The sequence below is a fragment of the Mustela nigripes genome, chromosome 12, assembly GCF_022355385.1.
Source record: "Mustela nigripes isolate SB6536 chromosome 12, MUSNIG.SB6536, whole genome shotgun sequence".
Lineage (NCBI taxonomy): Eukaryota > Metazoa > Chordata > Mammalia > Carnivora > Mustelidae > Mustela > Mustela nigripes.
The window spans coordinates 24,888,094-24,911,908 of NC_081568.1; the positions used below are offsets into that span (position 1 = coordinate 24,888,094).

General features: G+C 45.6%; 1 protein-coding gene across 2 annotated transcripts in view; it reads left to right on the forward strand.

Moving 5' to 3' along the window:
- PDZD2 (PDZ domain containing 2) overlaps positions 1-23,815 on the forward strand; it is a 348,893-nt gene that overhangs the window by 104,558 nt on the left and 220,520 nt on the right. The window contains exons 2-3 of one of the 2 annotated variants that reach the window (XM_059416953.1): positions 8,187-8,318; positions 20,078-20,918. In XM_059416953.1, coding sequence (XP_059272936.1) covers positions 20,443-20,918 — 476 coding nt within the window. In that variant the 5' untranslated portion in view covers positions 8,187-8,318; positions 20,078-20,442. The remainder of the gene's footprint in view (positions 1-8,186; positions 8,319-20,077; positions 20,919-23,815) is intronic. The other variant, XM_059416952.1, reaches the window with a different exon arrangement.

Consider the following 23,815-nt stretch of genomic DNA (forward strand, 5'->3'; position numbering starts at 1 on the left):
CTGTCTCAGGTAACCCGAGGGCACTCGGGTTAGGAATTGTAAATAGGGCTAGAACATTCCACAGGCCCAGGGGAGACACTAACTTCTTTGGTCTTTAGGGCTTTGGGAGGGTTTGGGGTTTTTTTGTTTTTTTTGGACCAGGTCAGATTCCTTGAAAGAGGTGCTAATAGCAGCGGTCACCCCAGAATAGCCTGATAAAAACCCGAGCCTAGCGGCTTGGAGAGCTCTACACACTTGCATTCAGAGCGACGCTTTCTGGGATAAGTACAAAACCACGGCAGTCTCTCTGCCGAAGCTTGTTTTCATAGATTCTCAGTGTTAGGAAAGAAGTCAGGTATGCTGTGAGTGGCCTCAGCTCTGGGTCCTGTCTTCTGTCTTTATCGTTCTTTCACCTACAGTTTTCATTTTTTAAAAAGATTTTATTTATTTATTTATTTGACAGACAGAGATCACAAGTAGGCAGAGAGGCAGGCAGAGAGAGAGGAAGGGAAGTAGGCTCCCCGCTGAGCAGAGAGCCCGTTGCGGAACCCGATCCCAGGACCCTGGGATCATGACCTGAGCCTAGGGCAGAGGCTTTAACCCACTGAGCCACCCAGGCGCTCCCAGTTTTCATTTTTAAAGTACACCTCCTGTTTTGCAGGAGTTACAGTCTTGAAAATTTGCATTTTTTTTTGTTTTGTTTTGTTTTGGTTTTGTTTTGTCAAGAAGAGCATGTGGTTGAATCCTTAGGAAAAGCTTGCTGTTGAAGGAAGTGCCGCAGTGACGCAGTTTGTAAAGGGAAGAATTCTTGAGCGGGGCGGACAAGCATGACTTGGAACAGCTTGGGGATGAGCTTTGAATCTAATGGGTTTGCCGTTCCTAAGTTGGGAAGCTCTGTGACAAATAGATGAAGTTCTGCCACTCTGTATTCAACAAAAGAGAAAGTAGAGAGTGATGTAGAGATTGCCTGTGACTATCTTACTAGTGCTGTCACTCTCCGGAACTCTGGGGGGAGAGGGTGTCCGTCTCTGTGTGGATGCCACAATGCATTTGGGGGCTTATCTTGTGTGGAACTGTCTTGTCATCCCTGAGTTTGTCATTGGCATCTTTAGTGACTGAGTCAGAGCAGACTGTGCACAGGGCACTGAGTTTATTGTAGTCTGTTACGTCCCAGGTTGATGCGGGTGTTCTGGCAGTTTTCAGGACCACCAAAGTTGATGCAGATTTGCACTGTATGGGGAGGCAGAGGCTAGAGAGGTAAGACAGGGTCTGTCAGGTCTGCTGCTGGATTGGCTAAGGTCCCTGGACCGGAAATCTAAGTCAACAAGGAGGTGAGTACAGATCCAAAATTGAAAACTATTAGATCATTTCCCCACCGGCAAGAGTAGGGCTGTGGTAGACCAAAAAGATAGGAGTGCTTCATGAGGCCAAGGTCAATGGCCTGCCAAGGCAAAGGATGGTTGAAGTAAGAGCGGGTATGAGTGTAATAGGAAGTCATGACTCCTCCACTCACTTCTGCCTGAACTTTGCCTCCCTGGACCTCAGTTTCAACCCTTCAACATGGTTCGATTAGGTGAGTAACTTTCAAACTTATTATTTTTAGGCACCAGAACTCTTTCTTAAAACAAGAGTGCAGTAAGAAAAAGCCCAGTGTGTAAATCAGATGAAGGTGGGTATGCTCCAGTTGGCACTGAAGGGAGGAACAGGATCAGGCACCTGAGCCCAACTACTTGGTTCCTGTCTTGTATATCAAGGTGGTTCCTTGGCCTGCCAGGAACAGCATTAAACAATACTGGATTGGATAGATTTTAAAATCCTGTCTAGCTCAGAAAGTTGGTCAACAGAACTTTGGGATCAGTGCTGCCTTTTTTCTAAAGCTGCTCATGCTTTCCTGGGCACTTGTGCCTGGAGGGCTGTCCCTCTTGTTTTTAGAAGGGTCCCATCTGCACAGGGTCAGACCTCTGTGTCAATTGTAGGCTGACCAGAAGTTTCTGCAGGCCAGGTGAGTTACCAGAGCCAAGAGGCTCTGTGGAGACCAGAGCTGGACTGTGCTGGGGACGCATCGTCCACTGGCTGCTGGAGGAGACCTCGTGGGGTGTGAGACAGCCCTTCCCGTGCCAGCCCTCATCTTCCTGTGAGGCAAGGGAATATGGAGGCATCCAGTGGGTCTTTGAGATTCACAGTCTATGGGATTAGGAGGTAAAAGGGTGGAAAAGTGACACCAGCAATAATGCCGACGTTCAGCTCAGACTCAAAAGTCTCTTCTCATACAGGGAGTAGGAAAGAACATGGCGGACTCTTAACCTTCTTGCGGAGACCATAAACTGGTTCCAAAACCAAGTCAAAATGGAGTGAGCATCCCCTTTCCCTTTACTTGAAAGGTTGTCTTGGACTTCTTGAATCATGAGGAAATGGGAGCTCATTTCATTCAAACTACACAGTCCAAAATCCAGGGTCTTGTGAAGCACTCAATATAGTTGAGGGGGAAAACACGTGAGTATCAGTATCAATCCTGTATTGCTGCCCCAGCTCTGCTCTTGGCTGTGTGATTTCCGGTAAATCCCATGGGCTCTCCGTACCTGGGTTTATGTCCGTTAAAAACGGAGAACACCCAACTCTGGCAAGGATACGATGAGGTGTTAGATATGAAAGTGTTAAGTGGTCACCCGCCTTACAGAGAATAGGAGTGGCGAGTATGTAGCTGGTGAAAGCTGAGATGAATCCTTGGGGAAATGGCATTGCTCCATCCGCAGAGCCCGGGGTCACCCGGGCTGAGATTCCTGCTGTCGTCAGCTGGCCGTCGCTCCTTTGTTAATTTACCAATAACAGCTTTGTGCCCAGGACAAAGGTCCAAAAGCCAAGTCACCCCCACAGTTGAGCCTGACGTGGGCAGAGTTTGGGCTCTGTGCACCTGGAGCCCAGAGTCAGCTCACCTGTTCTCATTACCTGGCGTTCTGCCTGCCTCTGGTAGGTGAGTCGTTTGGGATTTCAGCACCAGCCTAGGAAGAGAATAGAAACCTGTGAGGCCAGGAAGAGAGGGGATAAAAGAAGAGGAAGGAGAGGAAAAGGGTGAGTCAGAGAGCTCGGAAGGGAAAGGAACTGCTCCCTTTGCCAGAACATTGGTCATTATACAAAGAATATGCATTCACTGTAGAAAAAAATATATAAAGTAAAAGAAGATATAAAATATTATGTTAGTCTCATTAGCTAGAATTAAAACAGTTAATGTTTAATTACTTTACCTCTTAATTTACACACACACATACACACCACACATCAGTGTGTATATAGGGCTTTGCACGAGAAGAGGATCACACTCAGCAGAGTCCTGTGAATGTTTAACCAATGGCTAGGGGAGAGGCTGACCTGATTTGTAGCATTTGCCAATTTCCTTGGTGTAAATACTCCCTCTGTGGCTGATTTCAAATTACCAACCTGTTGTCAGCCAGCTCATGAGCTTCTGGAAAATGGAGAACAGTCAGCTTTTGGGAACCAGCAAGATTCAACTCCAGCCCACCACCAGGTTTTGTTTTCTGATTAGCCTTTCTCAATCACAATATAGTGCAAAGGTCTTTATGCCTAAACTTTTGAAAGTTGTCTTTATCACATCACTTTCCGAATCAAAATCATTTTCCTTTTGAAACATGGAGTCATGGCCTCGTCCACTGATTCTAAGTGCTGCCCTCTAGTTAGAATTTGCCTGCTCCTTGTGGCCTTTACACAGTGGCAAGTAGACCCACACTCGATTAGGTGGCAGGAATAGAAATGTAGCTGGGGCGGGGTGGGGGGGATGACAATTTAAAGTGATCAAGCAAAAGAGAGTGTGGTAGCCTGGAACTGATTCTACAGTCCATTATCCCCGGACAGATTTGACTTAATAGAGGCAATTTTCTCCTTTGCCGCTCCTTCTCCTTGGTCCAGCCAGCTCAGTTGTGTAGTTTTCACTCAATTCCCCTGGATTTTCTGATGGAAACTGGACCCCTCCTGTCTGTCAGATGAGAATGGGGCGGCAAGTGTTCGGCCATCATAAGACCTCCTAATCAGATCCACATTTTCCTTGTTGAACAGGAGCTTTGGGAAATTGCAAGGGGAAGGGGGAGTGGAGAGCTGCACGCACAGAACAGCTGTGTGTGTGTGTGTGTGTGTGTGTGTGTGTGTGTGTGTGTGTGTGTTCTCTCCTTGGCTCCCAGATAAGCTTGGCCTCCCTAAGCTGGTGGACTATCACATCTGCAGTAAGAGTCACTGGATGGAGGGCACCTGGGTGGCTCAATGGGTTAAAGCCTCTGCCTTCAGCTTGGGTCATGATCTCAGAGTCTTGGGATCGAGTCCCTCATCAGGCTCTCTGCTCAGCGGGGAGCCTGCTTCCCCCTCTCTCTGCCTGCCTCTCTGCCTACTTGTGGTCTCTCTCTTTCTGTCAAATAAATAAATAAAATCTTTAAAAAAAAAAAAAAGTCACTGGATGGAAAAGTAGCTGTTGCCAAGATTCTCCCACACTGGAGTTTGAATTGCCCTAAAAGAGGCTGAGCTGCGTGAGCTTTTGATAACACACCTGGCTTTCTCAGGCCCAGGAAGTTAAGACAGGGAGTTTCCTCTAAGACTTCATAGGCATGGATAGCAGGGTGCTGTGGGTGACCCTGGGGGAGGAACAGTCCATTGCCACAGTAAGAAGGAAGGAGCTGGCTTTTCCCTCTACTTGCATAGCCAGTGTGACCAGAGAAAAGCAAGAAGTCTACTTTGGGTCTCTGACAAGAAGGCCATATTCGGATGCCTGGAGTGTGAGGCAAAGGACAGAACCAGTGTGAATAAATGGCCCCTCTGTTGGGGAAGCCCCCAGGCCTCACCAATCCCTGGAGTCATCTTTGACTCCTGTTCTTCTCCATTCCCTGGCCCACCAGCCAATTCGCATGGGGTCTAGACTTGTCCACTCAGCCTCTGAAATGGCCCAAGAAGCTGCCCCATTCCCACTGCTCTGGTCCAGGTGGTCATGATATCACGCCTGAGCTATGAGGATGGTCTCCCATCTGGTCTCCTTGCTGTCTAGTCTCACACAATCTGTAGACATCCCATCCGGATCCTTACACGCACATGCGCACACATGTATCCACACATGCATACTATTTTCTGAATCAGTAAAGTGTGTTCATAAACATTTAGAAATCCAGAAATTTAGAGGTGAAAGACCACACAGATTTACTTCCAGGAGATGAAAACAATGATCGTTTTCGTGACTGCCCTTCAGAGAGATTGTTTTCACTCTTTGACCCAATTGACATGCAATCGAAACTACTTCGTGACCTACTTCCTCTCCTGTTATGTGAGCATTTTCCCATGTTGATACTTTTCTAAAATGAAATCACCTATCTGGTTATACCATCCCCTCACTTAAACTATTAAATAAATAAAACCGCCACCAACCAAAACCTGTTGCCTCCATGAGGAAGGCCAGCGGATTGGGAAGGAAGGGTTCAGGAGGGAAGAGCAGTCATCTGTCCCAACCTTCACATTAATCTCTCTCCCCCACCCACCACCCTGGCGCACCCTCCACACCACCCCTTTTGCCTGTTGCATGAAAACACGACCTACATGTTTGCTCTGAGAATTCCATATAAATTGACTTGTATAAATGACTTCCACCTTATGCAAGTCCCACGTCCCACATCGTGAATTCTTTCATTCCTTGAGATTTATCTTATTTAAATGTCTTTCCTTAGGAAAACTGGGAATGTCTGGAGGGCAAAAAGAGAACTTATTCAGTTTGTATTTTTAGCAGCTCGTGGTAACGCCTGGCACGGGGTGGTAGGACTCAATAAATATTTAGGGAATGAACTGGCCTTGATTTGGTATGTCTGTTTTCATCCTCTTGCCAGTTTCACGTGTTTGTTTTTATTAGTGTCCATGATTAATCCCTATTATATTTTCTTTTCACCCTTCACTCTGTTTCGGTCTTGACATCCTGAAATTAGAGCCCCTGGCTTGGAGCCATCCACTACTTTAGTCATGTCTTTGCTGGTAGATTGAAGATATTGTGAGTTTCTCGTGGCTCTACTGTACCATTTAGAATCCCTGAGAAGCAAGCTCACTTTTTCAGAGTCAACAGCCCAGAGTCCGGCCTCCAACTCTCTTCTGAAAAGTTGATTTATAGGTTTATGGAAATGTTTGCAAAAGGAGAAGCGAGCATGTGTAGAAAGTTTCCAGAGCAGGAAGTCTGCCCTCAAAGCCAGGGGGTTAGCTCAACCCTCCCTGGAGGGGAAGGTGGCAGGAAATGCAAGCACCCGAAGGTGGAGAGGGGAGGAGCTGGCCCAGGCTCTGCCCATGGGCTGAAGGATTCTGCACCTTCAAGGTGTCTGAGGGACTCTGGCCTCTACCTCCACCTCGGCCTGTGCTCCCCTCAAAAATGCATAAGGTAGTTCAAACACCATGTGCTGTTTCTTGGGGTTCTGAGGCTGCTTAAACAGGGAGATTTTGTCAGAGGGAGGAGTACATTTATTTTCAACACTTTGTCAACAAACATTAAACTAGACCTGTTTTTACTCAGACTCATAGGAAAGGGAAAGCTAGTTCAGTTCTCCTGTGCTGAGAAATAAGAACGCACACATTTCTGCCTTCTGGAATAGAAATAGAGGCAGGTACATTCACGTTTACTGCAGCAAATCTCCAAGGCTTACATCAGCATGTCTGTCTTTGACAATCCCTTTTACTCGAAGCCCTAAGCACAGAGCCACATCTCTAACAGGTTGTTTTCTGGATGCCAGTAACAGAAATCCAACCCAAACAGGCATCCATAGAAAGGGTATTCAGGGTATCCACAATGTCATCAAGATGTCAACTTCATTTTCCTTCTCAATGTGCCATCCTCAACATTAAGCTTCATCTTAGGCTGGTATCAAGAGGGCAATTCTGGACATTGGACTCAGCCCTGAAGACACCTAGAGGAAGGAAGAGAGACCATTGCATCTGGGCACTTTCTCTTAGGAGTGAGGAAAGGTTTTCAGAAAGACCCCTAGAAGGCTTTATTTACCTCATGACCTTGAGCTGTGTTGGGTCACCTGCCCATTCTCGAAGCCACTGCTGGCAAGGGAAGGATGTTACCATTGATCAGCCCATCTTCAGAGCTGAGACACCTACTGCCCAGGGAAAGATGGATGAATCTCTGAGCAAAAATCAGAATTGTGCTAGGGGGTGAAAAAGAGGGAATAGATGCTCTGCAGACAGTTCACAGTTCCCTTTATAACTCAAAATAAGCCGTAGAATTGGTTGTATATATATACACACTCTGGTGATTTTCAAACTGTTTTGAGCTATGCTATTCAAATAAAATTTTACCCAGAAAAAGAAGCAAATATGACTGATGAAATCAGAGCAGCTGTGATTGTAAACCCCAGGAGGCTGTGGCTCTAGGATCATACTTTGACAGTCACTGGTAGAGTACTCCTTGAATTTAGATCGAACAGTTTTCTGTTCCTTGTCTCTGTTCATCCTTATGACATCCTTTAGTTGTATTGTGTGGGACAAGAGGTCAGCTGGTGAGAGAGGGCCAGGATTCACAGAGTCCAGGCAAGCAGGGGCATTCAAGGAAGGGAACTAGGTTGGGAGTAGCAGATTTGGGCCCATGAGACCAGAGGCTGAGATGGCAGGGAGCCAGGAAGAGAAGCTCCTCCGAGTAGGGTGGTGAGCTCTGGTCCCAGGGCTGACTCATTCACTCTCTGCCTGCATGGTGTGGGTGGCCGTGGCCCATGGGTGGTATTTGCATCCAGGAGGAAGTGAAAGGCTTGTCGAGGCAGGAACACAGGTGCTGGGTGGGATTACTTCACAAATGGCAGACGGGGCACGCAGGTCAAAGGCTCTAAGAGCTTCATTTTGGGATGGGGTAGATGTAAGGTTACCACATACAAAATACACAACACCTAGTTAAGTTTGAATATCAGATAAACAATGAATACAGTTTCAACATAATAGTCCCAAATATTGCATGCGACATACATGTACTACAACATCCTACAAAAGTCGAGATATACTAAAACATTACTCATTGTTTATCTGACACTTATATTTAACCGAGCACTATATATTCTTATTGGCTAAATCAAACACCCCTACCTGGGTGGGAAATGAGGGGCCTCCTGAAGCATCAGGAGCTTAGAGCTGATTTTGTTCCCTTGGTCTCCATTCTGAGTCACTGAGTAGCCAACACCTCTCGTTCTACCCAGTCAATTCTGTCATCAGAGAAGCTGGGTCCCAATGGAGGAACCTGAGACACTTGTTATCAGTGAAGATACCTGAATGCCCCCACGGCCTCCAGGGATCCTGGGAAGACTGCTTCAGCTTTAAAGTTCCTGAGGGTGAGGATGTCAATTTATTTACTGCGTTCAGTAAATATTTGTTGAATGAAGGAGTGAATGAATGAATGACTCATCCCTGAGGAATCCAGTGTTTATCTAGTGCAACCCAGGAACCCCAGAAGCCCAGGCGTCTTTCTTTCTGTTTCTCTTCTGGTCTTGAGACCCGTGGGAAAGACTTGGGTGGAAGGTGTAATGGCAAGTCTTGGAGAACAGTGGGAGGGGAGGGTCATGGCAAGACAGGGCAGGAGAGAGCAGGGCCAGGACGGGAGCCCGCCACGCAGGGGGCGAGAGCATCTGCCCGGGGAAGTAGGCCAAGTTTTTAATCACCCCCTCGGGCAGAGAGACTTGCGATCTCAGGTTGAGAACAGGTCTAGTGATTTTCACAGGATTCCTTTACAGTCCAACTTGGCACGTGTTCCTTTGCGGAGGAACCATCCCAGACCTGCAGTCATCTGACCAGGGTGCTTAAAGCCTGTTGGAAATGCTTCAGTGGAACTTGGTGGGTGGCAGGTAATGGCCATTTTGCTAATCTTGGTAATTTCCCAGATCTGCAGGATATTGCCCACATCATCTACTCAGCGGGCCTAGCTGTGTAAAGACCAGATTGCTGTCCTAAAGCTTTAAACCCATAATGGATCCAACTGTCTAGTTTTCCCCATTTAGACATGCTCCAGTGCCTACATTTTCCCCAATACAGAGAACTATAGAGTCTTTTTTGAAAAATTCCAATTTCCTATTTCCCTAGCAACAGGCTCTGCCTTAATGGCCGAGAACCTGCTTCCAAGCTGAAGTGAGTTTTTGCCGAGTGACCTCATGGACGCCTAGTGCTCTGACTCTCCACTGAATCGCAGGTCCCCTCTCAATCTGTTCCCCCATCTGTGTAGCAGGGATGCTGCCACAGGGCCGTGGGGCTCTGGGAAGTGCTAGAGCTTTCTGGAATTCCAGCAGCATAAGGCTCCTCAGCAGGGCTCCAGGTCAGGAGTGGTAAGAAGAACATCAACTCCCCTCGGCTTTTCCTTTGTGATTTCAGCTCTGTCCCTCCCATCCTCGCCTCCCACAAGCTCCCACACACCGTTCTGAGCACACTCTGGAACCATGCATCAAAGCCATGCTGCCGAGTGCCTGCTTCGTGACCACTCTTTGGTCTCCTGTAGTTTTGTTAAATCTGGAAGGTGTCATTGGTACTCCGGGACAACGGCAAGATCATCCCCACAGCCCTGAACTTAGAAACAAAGAAGACAAGTTGATATGTGGAGAATGAAGCTAGTACACAGATCGTACGCCGTCGAATACCCAAGTTAAGAAACTTTCTGCAAAAACATAGAATCCAAAACTCGAATTATAGTAATCTTAGAGAGAATGGACCAAAATGTGATTAGGCCCGTAGTTCAGAGAATAAGAATCAACACTTGCTGAAGTTACAGTATACAGTTTGGAGAAAGGGACAAGAGAAGGAGAGTTAACGCAGAGAACAGAAAAGAAGACCTCCAGGAGCTGAAGTTAAGGATACCTCTTCGAGTGCTGTCTCGTGTAGGGGAGTCTCAGCTAAGCGAACAGGTTTCCTCTGCAGAGCCCCGGCTGGGATGGAGAGCAAGAGGGGGGCCAGCTGGGGCCCTCGTGTGCCCCCTGCTTCTCCTTGTTCTGAAGCTTGCCTTCCTCGGCATCCTATCCACAGGGAAAGCAGGCATTGAGCAGGTCAATGCCAGTACCCTGCCCGCATCATAATTGCATTTCCAGTTGAAAATTAATGAATTAATTCTCTCACTGGTAACTATTTATTTACACCCGAGAGGCAGACATTCTTTCAATGTGCAGACCGAACTCATGTTTCTGAGTCTGGAAGCCAGAAGACGTGAATGAGGGAAGTTGAACAAGATCAGGGTGACCTTGTGGCATCTGCCTGGCCTACTGGTGGCCTTCTCTGGCCACATCTTCTATTTTTGCACCTGCTCCCACACGGTGATGTTGACATGGCAACAGCAGGATGTTAGGAGACCGTGCGTTTATCCTTGTCCTTTCTTCTCCTCTCTCAAGGTCATCCCAGCAGTGCCCAGGTAGAACCTCCATTTGATGATTTCCAGGCTAGTTCCTTTCAATTTCAGCCATCTCTTGTCTTCTTTTCTCTCTACTTCGTTTCTCTCCTACCCCTTTTAACAGCCAAGATGGCACAGGGGGTCCGTTGAGAATGTGGGCACTGGTCTATCACACTCCTTCGAGCCTTCCTTCTCCTTGGTTCTGGTCTCCTGCCTGGAAGAGGACAAGTGAGGATTCTCTTTTCTCTCACTCCTTTGACTTTGACTTGCTTCTCATGACCAACAGCTGAGTCCTTTCCCAAAGTGAGGCCCGGGGAAAGGGGGCGCTCAAAGAGGAGGGTGGGCTGTGCTCCATGATCTTTTGGTTTCCTCTGAGAATACTGCCTCTGCACCAACTGCTCCAGCCCTGACTCCTGGAAGCCACTGGAAGGGAGAGAGTGGAGGCTGGTCTCTACACAGGTTAGGCCCTTGCCAAACTGGAGAGTCTGTGGGGCCTCAGTGGAAACACCGGATTTCCTCTTGTATCACCACCACCACCCACCCCCCGCCCCGGCAAGTTGCTTCCCCCTTCTTGAAATCTTGTGTGTTTGGGAGTTTTTTTTCCTGCTGTTCCGAAGAGCTTTTATTCAGTAGGATATATTTCTTCTTGTCTTCTGGAAGAGCTGAACTGTGGTTATAAGCACGTGAATGTAAAACCACCCCAGGGCCCCCCTTCCTCCCTTTGTCTTGGCAGATATTCAAAATCTGATAAAGCAATTTGGCCCATCTCTTCTGCAGTTTAAAACTTCCATGTGTTGCCTATATGCTTCTACATGAGGCTAGCAACTCCCTCTTTGTCTTGCTAACTCAGCTCCAAAGTCCAGGAAAATGCTAGAACTGGAGAGAAAATTAGTAGAACCCCTTCATTTGGCAGATAAAGAAACTGAGGCTCAAGGATGCTACTTGACCTGCCTGGGGACCTACAGCTAGCTAACGGCAGAGTGTATTGCTGGCTATGATAAATATTTGAATCATTGCTAATTAATGATGAAGTCAGACCCTGTGCAGTTACATGCTAAGAGTTTAAATATAGTGAGTAGATTATTTACCCAAAACTCTAAACACTAGAAGCAGCTAAACAGAATAATTGTTCTGAAAGAAATAACAGTAAAATACTGTAAAATAAGACTATTTTTTTAAAGACTTTATTTATTTATTTGTCGGAGAGAGAGAGCACAAACAGGGGGGAGTGGCGGGCAGGACAGACAGAGCAGGTAGAAGAAGCAGGCTCCCTGCTGAGTGATCCCAGGACATGGCCTGAGCCCAAGGCAGGTGTTTAACCCACTGAGCCACCCAGGCACCCCGTAAGTCTGCATTTAAAAAAAAAAATAACTCAAGTGGGGCAGATTGGGAGTGGGAGATACAGGCTTCCAGTTTGGATAAAAGGCATAGCGTAGGGAATCTAGTCAGTGATTTTTGCAATAGGGTTGTGTGGTGACAGATGGTAGCTACACTTGTGATGAGCATAGTATAAACAAACTATAGGGAAGTTGAATCACTACATTGTTTACCTGAAACTTATGTAACATTGTGTTGTCAACTAGACTCAAAATTTTTTTTTAGGAAGCTCAAGTATAATCGAAGAACTTCTCATGCCTGCTGTATATTGGTAATATGGTCAGTAGAATTGCGGATGACAGTCATGGCTGCCCAGTCCATACAAAGTGGACATGATGGTCGCATTAAGATGATCACATTTAAATGGGCATGCACAGTGACTCATGATTATGGTGCTGCTATCATAAAAGTTGTGACAGTCTCCTTCAAATATCTATGTGAGATAGCAACTGTTTCAAAATATTAGATTGCCGTTTCACAAAATGTGGCTTCATAAATGTTATGGAGTTGCATGTTATTTTCAAATTGAGATCCTGGGGCACCTGGGTGGTACAGTTGCTTAAGTGTCTGACTCCTGGTTTGGGCCCAGGTCCTGATCTCAGGGTCGTGAGATCGAGCACCACATCAGGCTCTGCACTCTCTGCAGAGTCCGCTTAAGATGCTTCCTCCCTCTCCCTCTGCCCCTCCCATTTGTGCTCTCTCTCTCTCTCTATCAAGTAAATAAATAAAATCTTTTAAAAAAAAAAAAAAAAGAGAGATACCTAAACTCCAAAAATATTATTAATCCAGAGCTGGCCACAGTTTGACATTCTGAGTGTAGAGTCCTAACTTCAGTTGTACACACTTATTTTGGTATTTGAAGCCACCACGAATATATTTTAGCAGTAACAGAAATAATTTATGGTGTTCATTTTGGTTTTCTGTTTCCCAGATTTTTTTTTTTTTTTTGCATTCGTCATGATAGAAAACATGCATGATGTTTCATGAATTTCTGTAATTTCTGTTCATTCCTCTTTTTTGTTATTTGGACAGATAGTCCATGTTTGATGACATACAATATCTTCAAGTATTAGCTTCTCAAAATAGCTGCCAGATCAATTTTTTTCCTTTCATTTCTTTTTCCTTTCTTCCTACTTTTCAAGGGTTATTAGACCCAGAAACCAAAGGATCTTTGTCTTGTCTTGATATGTATTTCTCTCTTCTTTAAAATTGAAGACTGAATGTGGTAGTCCCTGAGGTCCCATCTAGGTCCTCATCTTCTGCAATTTATATGGGAACATCTCTTTCATCCCCTAAGACCCCATGATGGGTCTTGTAAAGCCTCACTTTCCAGAATCCATCATATGCCCACAAATGTACCATTTCATGGCCCTTCACACACTTTAGTTAACAATCTTTTTGCCCAGTGGACCACAGCCTCCACAGGGCTGTTCATCATTTCTTTTCTAGCTTAGCATAATCCCTGCCACAATTGACTCTTGTTGCATGAAATAAAAGTTAGATCAACTTCTGTCTCATAGGCACAGCCACTGGTGTAGAGTCAGCCATGTAGATAGTTAAAAATTAGCCACTAGCTTGTTCCTAGCAAACATAAGCCAACCTAAAGGAATCAAAATCATTTGTATTTTCAGTGTTTCTCAGTCAGTTGTGGGTTTTTCCACAGCATCGGGGGCTGCATAATGGTGCTAGCAAACACTGAATGAATTCATGTGTGCTTTTAGGTCTTTCAGGGGCAAAAACATGCACTGTTGTTGTTGTTGTTGTAGTTGTTTTGGTGACCCAAATCAAGGTAGAAACTTAATGATAGCTACTAATTGACAGAGTAGCAGGGCTAAGGTTGAAACACTCAGGATTATATTCTAGATCTTGAATGTGAGAGTAAAGAGTAAATTAAAGCAATGTATTCATTAAGGATTTTGTTTACCTATAACATATTGTCTAATTAACAAGGCTTAAACAAGGCAGGGGCCCTTTTTCTCTACTGTAATTAGTCCATAAGGAGAATGTTTCAGGTTGGTACAGATGCTCAAGGCTGTTTGCTTTATGGTTGGTCACAAGATGGCTGCCAAAGCTCCAGCCATCACCTGCATTTTAAGCAAGAAAAAAGAAAGAGTACCCATTATGAAAGAACCCTTCTGAAAACCCTACCAAATGACTTCATAGGCCAAGACCATAGGTTATGGTCATCCCTTTCTGAAGGTGCACTAAGCACCTATTTTTGTTTTTTAAATATTTTATTTATTTATTTATTTATTTGACAGAGAGAGAGAGCAAGCAGGGGGAGCAGCAGATGGAGAGGGAGAAGCAGGTTCCCTGCTGAGCAGGAAGCCCAATATGGGGTCCAATCCCAGGACCCCAGGATCACCCAAGCTGAAGGCAGACACTTAACTAACTGAGCCACCCAGGTGCCCTGAAGCATGGTTTTTTGACTGGATATTTGTTCCTTAAACACAGATGGACTTTTGTTAGGAAGAGGAGAGAAGAAATATTATGTAGGCAGCTAGCCACAGTTCCCTTTTTTGATTACTCAAACATACCCTTCTTTCCATGCATGGGATAAATTCCCCATTTGCAAGGGACTTGGCACCCAAACCCCATCCAGTTAGTCTATCAAGATTAGAGCCCTGGGTCTCTGGGTGATATGTGGTCCCTTCCTTCAGTTCTGGATATAACTCCTGGTGACTAAGCCCTGACACATTTAACCTGCAATACTAGAAAAGATATAGAAGAACTATAATAAGAACTTCCATTTTAAAAAGGAGGGATGGAAATAGAGCAGTTACTCTCCAGTAGCAATGACCAAATCCTCAGAAGCAAGAACAGCAAGAGTTCAACCCTCCCTCTTGTGGCAGGAGCTCCTGGTCATTGCCCTCCATGGCCCTCTTCTCTCTCTGGGAGATTATTTCTCATTCATTGTCTTCCATGGCCACACCTGTGGTAGGTTTGGAAAGACAGCCTTTCTGGGGGCTACACACGTTACCGGTTTCCTGTAGATGTGAATTTCCCAGGGAAGGGAAGGAGAACAGAGTTATGAGATTGCTGTGGGAATTGAACCATCCCAGGCTGTTCCAGACCAGGTTTGGGTTTGGCAGTACAATTCCCCAACAACTTCATAGGCTCCTGGTCAATTCCTAATGATTTGTTTTCTTTATTTCTAGCCTATGAGGTGTGCCCATCCCCTAAATTTTAATGTAACATATACTACTTAATTGGCACTGTTGGAAGAGTTGGAACCATGGCTTCCAGTGGGGAATCACACCTCTGGCAACAGGCTTATATAGCCTCTGTCCAGGTAGGGTACCCTCTACCCCTTCTGATAAAGCACGTTTTCTCAGCCTTGCAGGGTCCAGAATACCGGTCTTTATGGCAATTTAGATTTTAGACTGAATGTCCAGAGTACCTTCCTCAGGGGCACCTTGGTGGCTCAGTCAGTTAAGCATCCAACTCTTGATTTTGGCCCAGGTCATGATCTCAGGGTCATGAGATGGAGCCCTGCATCAGGTTCCATGCTCCGTGAGGAGTCTGCTTGAGATTTTTCTCCCTCTGCCCCTCCCCACACACTCTCTCTCTGTGTCCCTTAACCAAGTAATTAATTAATTAATTAAATGAGTCCCTTCCTTAGCAGAGTGGTATTTCTTCCCGTCTCACTTGCTGGCTCAGAGGAGCTCTAGACTCTGCTGAGAATGACAAGTTATCTACCCATATTCTAAAAGTTTCCTACCATCTTCTCTAATACCACAGCCTCATCAACACATCAATGACTTTCCAAGGTATAGCAAGTGGCACTTTAAGAAAATATTTTACATTAAATATCTAGGGTCACCTTTCCAGTCTGCAAATATCCAGGTTCTTTTTTTTTTTTTTAAGATTTTATTTATTTATTTGACAGAGAGAGAGAGTGGGAGGGGCAGAGGGAGAAGCAGACTCCCTGCTGAGGAGGGAGCCCAATGTGGGGCTCAATCCCAGGACCCTGAGATCATGACCTGAGCCGAAGGCAGACACCTAACCAGCTGAGCCACCCAGGAGCCCCAATATCTAGGTTCTTGACATCTGCTTCCCTCCCTTCTTTTCTCATCCTATTCCATGTTTTAGATTCTATTACTTTTCATCCCTCAATTCTGGGTATCATGTTGTGTTATTTGTTTGGGGGTTAATTTGGCTAGTTAGCTGGATTTGGAAAAATCCAAATAACAATGATTAAACAACGTGGGGATTTATTTTTTCTTTTCATTTCTGTTCTGCTCGTAAGTAATGCCAATGGAAGCCCCATTCAGCAATCTCTACTTTCATCCCATTGGCCAGAACTATGCTGTATACTATCGAAAGGCCAAGTTTTAGTTGAATATATCATGCCCAACAAAATGAAGGGAAAATGAGGGAATGGCTATTAGATAGAAAGTCACTGGCTTCTGACACAAGGTACCTATTTATTTGTTATGCGATGCCCATTGGTGGTAATGGAGCAGTGGTTACAGGACAGATAGAAGTCTACATGGCCAAATCTGATTAGACTTAAAATTAGCCTCTCAAGGCTTTAATTAGCCACTCTGATTTTGTCATTTATCTGAGTTTCCAAAAAAGGATATACTAATAATATCTCCCTACAGTATTGTTGTGGCAATTAAATAAGGTAATCCTTGGAAAGTGCTCATATAGAACAGTGTCTGAGTGTGATTATGCTCAGAAAACATTAACCATTAGCCAGTGTTGGTAAAAGTAGAGTCAGATGCCTTTGATTTATAGAGAATGAGACGATAGGAAGCATCTAGCTTAGTGGGGGCATTTCCCCCTTGTTCTCTCTTTCGTAGCCACACCTATCCCCATGCCTATCCCTAGGCAGCCAAACAGGCTCTCACCTCAGGACCTTTACACTTGGTGCCCCTCAGCAGGGAACAGCCCCCCCTACAGAGATTCTCTCATCTCAGCCCTTCACTTTGTTTTGGTCTCTTCTCAGATGGCCTTTCTTAATCCCTTCATATCTCCATCATTCACCTTGCTCTGATGCTACCATAGTTCTCTTCATAGTATCAATACTCATCTGACATGATAGTATTTTATGTTTACTAATTTGCCACCATCACAATATAGGCTTCATGAGGCTTTGTAGGAACATTGTTTGGTTTAGGACCCTGCATATGACAGGCACTCAATGAACATCTGTTGAATGAATAGTAAATATTTAATCATTAGTTTACTTTCAAAATGTGAGATTTTCTTTTACTGGACACAAATAAAAAATAAAATAAAATAAAATGTGAGATTTTTTAAAAGTCAAAAGAGGAATCTAGTCCAGAAGAAATGAAAACTAAGGAACTTGAAACTTAGCAGATTTCAGAATAGGAGGACATCGTGAATTCAGGAGGGAGTTCGTACGAGACAGCCAAATGTAAATCTGTCTTTGAATAAGGTCTGGATAAACCTGAGGACCCTTCTGTGCACCCCTCTGACAGTTTCAGGGTTTAGCCTTTGGGTTTCAGGTGACTCTGGGGATGACTTCGGTCAGATGATTGGTTTCACTTTGTTTGGTGTTTCTCCATCTTTTGCATTATTGTCCCATTCTCCTCACCCTGGAGCAAAAAACTGAATTTAAATTCTACTACAAAATATTAGATACTAAGGGGTAAGATTCTGTCATATAGAATTGAGTTATGCAGGCAGACGCTACCATTACAATATCTAAGACTTGTTGGCCTCCTCATTCCAGAACTACGTTTCACCCCCTCGTGGGTGATATTGCCCTGCTGGACACGCAGAGCGTAGCTGAAAGAGGACCTGAGAAAGATGGTAGATTCTAAACGCAGTATCAAAATCTGTTAAGAAGCATTCATTCTGAATTTTGAATGGCTAAGGCTGTCAGCTTCAGGCAAGTCAAATTTAATTTAAATTATCATGGCTGTTTGCTTTGAGATGGGACTCTAATTGGAGAATTACATATGATAGATAAAAGTGACCTGGAACATTCAGTGGATCTTCATGTCCACAAACTCTGCTCCTGTTGAAATTGATCTTCAAGATGAGAAGCATTTAGACCTCAGCACAGATCAGCCACTGAGGGATATTGGTACTCGTAACTATTTGCAGGTTTCTCGCCTGCTGTATCTTCTCTAGGTCAATGTTTTGTTCACTGGGATGTTTCCTTGGATGTTGTGAAAGAACCGCTCATTTTATAGTATTGCAAAATTGTGTATTTTTTCTTATGGTCAGAGTCATCTCAAATCATTATAGTAGATTGAAATGCTTCTACGCCCTTGGTTACAGAAATAGGAGAAGGAGTTGATAGAACAGGGGGCTGGAAGGATTACTGGAAAATTCCCAATGACAGGTATGGAATTCAAAAATTATATAGCCCATGAGCACCAAAATAAGACTAGATGACTTAAAATAATTTTTCCTGTTCTCAGAATTCCTTCCCTGCCTCCACAACATTCCAAGCAGTCAGGATGATGTCTCCTGACCCTGGTCCAAGGTGAGCCAGTCAGCTCAATCAGCTATGAATCCCTTCAGGGCGAGGAATTGGCCTTATTGATGGTATATTTTAAGTGCCAAGTTCAAAGCCTGGTTCTTAATTGATGTTCAGTAAATATGTATTGAATGAATACAATTCGACAGCAAGAAGAAAAATTCTCTAGGGTTTTCTTCAATCAGGTTTATTTAAAGAGCAACTTACCTAAGATATTTACCCTGTTTTCATAGATATGGGACCATCTGAACTGTGACTAATAGCCTGAATCATTGACCATTAATATTGTGATTTAAAGGATATTTTAAAAATTGTTTTAAATGATTGAGAGTGTAGAAGTTGATGGCACTGTGCTGGGGTAGGGCGTACACCAATGAATGGGACACTGTCACTGTGTTTGAGGACCTCACTGTTGAGTTGGACAGACCTTGGAGGTCACTTAGCGTAACTTTCTCATTTTACAGATGAGAAAACGGAGACTCATAAAGATTGCTAGGCCTGATGGAAAATGTTTCGATTTATTCATAAGATTTTAATGTCTGTGTGGAGTGACTTTGCAGTGAGAGGTGTTACTTATTTTGGCCAAAGGGAACATTCAGTTTTTGTACATTTATGGATTATCTTTTCTTTGATCTTACATTTCTTTTTTAATAGGCATATGATTATGTAGATGATATTTGCTAAGCTTTTGATTTATTTGGAACCAATTAATAGCCGGCACTCGAGTCCTTTGGAAGCTCAAAACTTGCTATATTGGAAATTTCTTTACGGTGACTGAGTAATAAGGTCGTGTATTATTGACATGACTTCTGACACCTCGCCCATTTATTATTATTCCTTGTTAAATCACTTCCTGAGAAGGCTAGAGAATGTTTTCCATTTTAGATGCCATAGTTTATATTGACTTTCTCTGGGAGAAAGTGAAATTCAGAGAAGAGAATGAAAAGAGTCATTTTTCTGTGTTTACGAAGGATGGAGCTGAAAGTTTCCTTTGGTGGATGGGCAGTGGAATTCAATTAGCCTTTCATTGTGGGGACGGATTGTGTGCCAGGCCCCGTGCAGAATTCAGGGGGCTGGACGGGTGCCAGCTCTCATAGGGGAGACCTGCCTCCCGCAGCTGGCAATGCAGGGGGGATGCATCAAGGGTGGTCAAGGGCGAGCTACGGGCGGGCCAAGCCTCCTCACCTAGAAGCATGGAGAAATATTTCTTTGGAGGAGATAGCTGTGGGGTTGGACTAAGAGTAGGTCAGTCCCAACAGTTAACCAAAAGAGAAGCGACTAAGAGCTGTACAGTGCATAGGGACTCAATCCCCTCTGAGGCTGCGTGATCAAGATGGAATAATGGCTGAGCTTAGGAGGGTCTTGTCCTAAGCCAGAGCCTGAATCTCTCTGTGCTATTAATTGGCTCTTCCTCTTCCGGGCATCACTGTCAGTCCTGGAATGGAGAGCCTTCCTATGTATGCCATTGAGCTGATCAAAGCAAATGGACGTAGATTTTAACTTCCTAAAAATGTAAGCTCTTACATGTGCCTTCCAAGGAGTCTTTCACTTGGCCTCCTGGGTGGAGATGAGTTTGATGGGAGTTGTTTTAGAAAATGTCCTCTTAGTTCCCTGATGATCAGGAAAACTTCCTGGAGAAAGTCATTGTTCCAGAGGTTTCTGTCTGGGGGAAGGGTGTGTATGAGTGTGTGTGTCTTTATCTGCGTGTCTGTGTCTGTCAGTACGTCTGTGTGTACAGGGTGGAGGGATCTTAGCTGGGGAGCGAGGAGAGGCATGAGTTCCCTGGCTCACAAAAGCAAACATAGGCCTTCTGTGTTACAGGAGGCCACGTGGTCTGTATCAGAGGGCTCACTTTTGTGACCGAGATTTTTTGTTTTTTCCTCTTCCAGGCCTGAATGGGACCAGATGAGGTCATGCTGTGGCTGCTGGAGGAATACTGCATTTCCGGGTCGTTTGCACGGGCCCTGCTGTGAAGGGAGCCCCACGAGAACTCGTCAGACGCTTCCTTCCTTCTCTTGCAGAACGCTCCAGGCCCAGCGGCTGTTCCCCTGTTGCTCTGATTGTGTCCTGTCCTCCCCTTGCCAAAGCAAACAGCCCCGTCTCGAGTAGGCATCCTGTAGGCTCATCTGCCAGCCTGAACATGAACACAGGCAAAGCCGATGACAGCCAAGGTTCCCAAGGGACATGGGGCCTTCCGGGGTCCAGCCCGAAGGAGCAGGTCCTCTCATGATGTTGGCATCTGGGAGTGAGCACCATGCCCATCACCCAGGACAATGCCGTGCTGCACCTGCCCCTCCTCTACCAGTGGCTGCAGAACAGCCTGCGGGAGGGCGGGGATGGCCCCGAGCAGCGGCTCTGCCAGGCGGCCATCCAGAAGCTGCAGGAGTACATCCAGCTGAACTTTGCCGTGGATGAGAGCGCTGTCCCCCCCGACCGCAGCCCCCCGGGGATGGAAATCTGCACTGTGTACCTCACCAAGGAGCTGGGGGACGCAGAGACTGTGGGCCTCAGTTTCGGGAACATCCCTGTTTTCGGGGACTACGGAGAAAAGCGCAGAGGGGGCAAGAAGAGGAAGACCCACCAGGGCCCTGTACTGGACGTTGGCTGCATCTGGGTGACAGAGCTGAGGAAGAACAGCCCGGCCGGGAAGAGCGGGAAGGTCCGACTGCGAGATGAGATCCTCTCCCTGAACGGGCAGCTGATGGTCGGAGTTGATGTCAGTGGGGCCAGGTGAGTGGGGGAGCGCCAGTTGGCGCAACGGCTGGACGGGGGACCCCTGGGGCTAACCTACGTCTGCTGCTCCAGTCTGTAGCTGCAGAGGGTTATGAGACCGACTCTGGTAAGAAGCCAATGGCATTTGTCCTCTAAAGGGAAAGTGCACTCAGGTGAAGTGTTGTGGTATTTGTATTTTTCTTTTTTGCTTTGATCTTTCTTAGAGGACTCAGACTCACTTTTCTTTTTTCTTGAAACTTGGGTTAGAAATAAAATAAAATGGTGCATGACACAAGAGTATGTGAAATGTCGCTTTGCGTTAGACCCTCTTCCACTCAACCCAGCATCTCCCCCCTGGTTAGAGCACCAAAGGTTGGGTCCTGGATATATTTCTATCTGCCCATCGCATGCCACCTTATGGACTCTTAGTCCAGAAGCCCCTTGAGATGCTTAGATCTGTCTTTGGACCACCAGCCACCCCTGTCCTCGGCCCCGGTTTCCCCGCCTGGAAGATCCACTTGGGTGATGAGCATATGTCTGTTTTTCACCTGTGTGGCCACCCATCATGGCAGTAAGTCATGGCTGGACTCTTGTTCCCCAGGTGGATCCGAGTCCCCAAGACCACCCTCAGCGATTTACTAGAAGGATTCAAAGGACTTCTTGTACAGAAGGGCTCAATTCTCCCAGCAGTGACTTGTGACAACATCTGTGGAGTGTTGTCAACCAGGAAAGCACATAACCTTGGCATCAGGGTTTTTCTTGGGGGTGAGTCACCCAGACATGGAGTCCTATGTAGCTGGCCTTAGTTACTCAGTGTCTAGTTCTTCCATATTTCAAACTGATGCCACATGGCCAGTTGACCCTGCCATAAATCACATTATTAACATAAACTATCTGGTATCAGGCAGAATATTCCAAGGGTATAGAGGTTACCTCTTAGGAGTTAGTCAAGAACCAGTTCTTTCTTTGGAATGTACATGGGTTGAATATCCCATATTTGCTGTGTTAACCCTTTACTGCACACCAGGGTTTTAGAAACGGTTATATATGGAAGATAGAAGAAAAGAGAAGTTTGAAGATATTCTGAGATGCGTAACTTTTGTCAAGCCTTCAGGGGCTCATGTGGGGAGTGCTCCTAGGTCCCAAGAGTAGAGAATCATAGAAAGAGGGTCACCTTGAGAATCATGGTGACCTTTCACTGAGGAAGAATCTAAACCAAGGAGACCCTGAGGGGAAGAAGCCAAAGCAGAAGTATCTTAAGTTTAATCTTCTCCTTCCCTTCAGTCTTCTACCAGAGCTTTACATTAGCAGAAACCAGCTAGAAGCCAATGGCAGGGGAGCCCATTGAGACTGTCCATTATTTGTCAACCTGGGCTAAAGGGCAGGGCGGAGAATGGTGGAGAGTGGACATGGAGGGGCAAGAAGAAGTCATCAGGCTCATATGCTGTGTTCTAAGTTGAAGTGAGCCAATGCGTGGAATAGTCCTGGCCCAGGGATGGCTGGCGTGTTGTGAGTACTTACTCAGCAGACTGCCATCAGTATTCTCTTTGGGTTTCCTCTCTGACTGAAAAGATATTCCTGGCTTCTAGCTGGGTCCTGAACTGGTAGTTATTGGGAGAAGCTTCATTTTCAAGGAAGGGTGTTGAAGAGAAAGGATATTATTTAAAATTAGAAATTGTTCTTAAAAAAGAAACAGGACTGGACACTATAGTATTTGTTGGTGTTGAGAAGGTGATTCCAGTTACTGGTGGCTGGGTCCTCAGGGTTAGAAGCAGGGATCAACATGGAGTTTGAGGCAGCCCTCCCAGAGCTGCCCCTGAGAGCAACTGTCAGCTTTGAGGGGAGCTGCTTTGGATGCAGAGGTAGAAGGAAGATCAGGGAGGGGACAGCCAGCAGGAGAACATAATGGTCAAGAACTCCAGTCTGGAACCATACAGCTAGTGCTACCTCCTCGGGCTCCCACACGTACAAGCTGGTTGACCTTGGAGAAATCATCCCTCTTAGCATCGGATTCTGATGCTGTCTGTGACATGGGAATGGGGACACTGTTGATCCTATGACTACATGATGCAATAATGCATATAAAGGTCTCAGCCCTGTGTTCAGTACATAGCTCAGTAACACATTAGCTTCACAATGACTGTTCTACATGGAGAGTGTTTGGAAAGACCGGGAGTTTCTGATCCAAGAGGTTGCTCGAGTCTTTAGGATTTAGAAGACTTTTTCCATACTGGATAAATTTCCTCATGTCTGTTGAGGAAGCTCTTCCCATTGCCTGCTTATGGCTGTGGAGTCTTTACGAGGCAAAGTTCTCTGTCCCAGGCTCTGAAAGCAGATGTGACCCTGAGAAGGCTTTCCAGCTGCCAGGAGAAGATTCTTTGGTGATTTTAATTTATTCCTTGGAGGGAGTGATAGGATGATATCCATTTTTTTTTTTTTCCAAAGAAAGAAGATACAGAAGAATAGAAAGGTGATGGGCCCGGGGTCATGACAGAAAGTGGGAGGGAAAACTAGACTCCTTAACGGAGGCTCCAAGGAGGGAGAAAATAGGTGTGGCGGGGGAAGCAGTAAACTGAGTCTGGGATTCTGGGTTCTCACCACGGGTCTTCTAGCCATTAGCTTTGAGACCTGTGTGTAAGTGCGTTGGGATGATGGACTGAGGGAGGGAGGGAGGTGGCCTGCAGCTGCCTGTGCTCACATGTTAGGAGTGAATCTCTGAAACATTTCATTTGACCCATCTGAGCTGGTTTTATCATTCTAGAAGCTCACAGAGGTGAAGCAATGTTACCGTGACGTCACAGTGATAACTGGCCAAGCTGAGAGACTCAGTCTCTCTCTTCTGACTCAGCTGGGAGTGGTACCTGATTCAGCACACCATTCCACTTCTGTGTGCTCAGGAAGAGAGGCTCGGATGG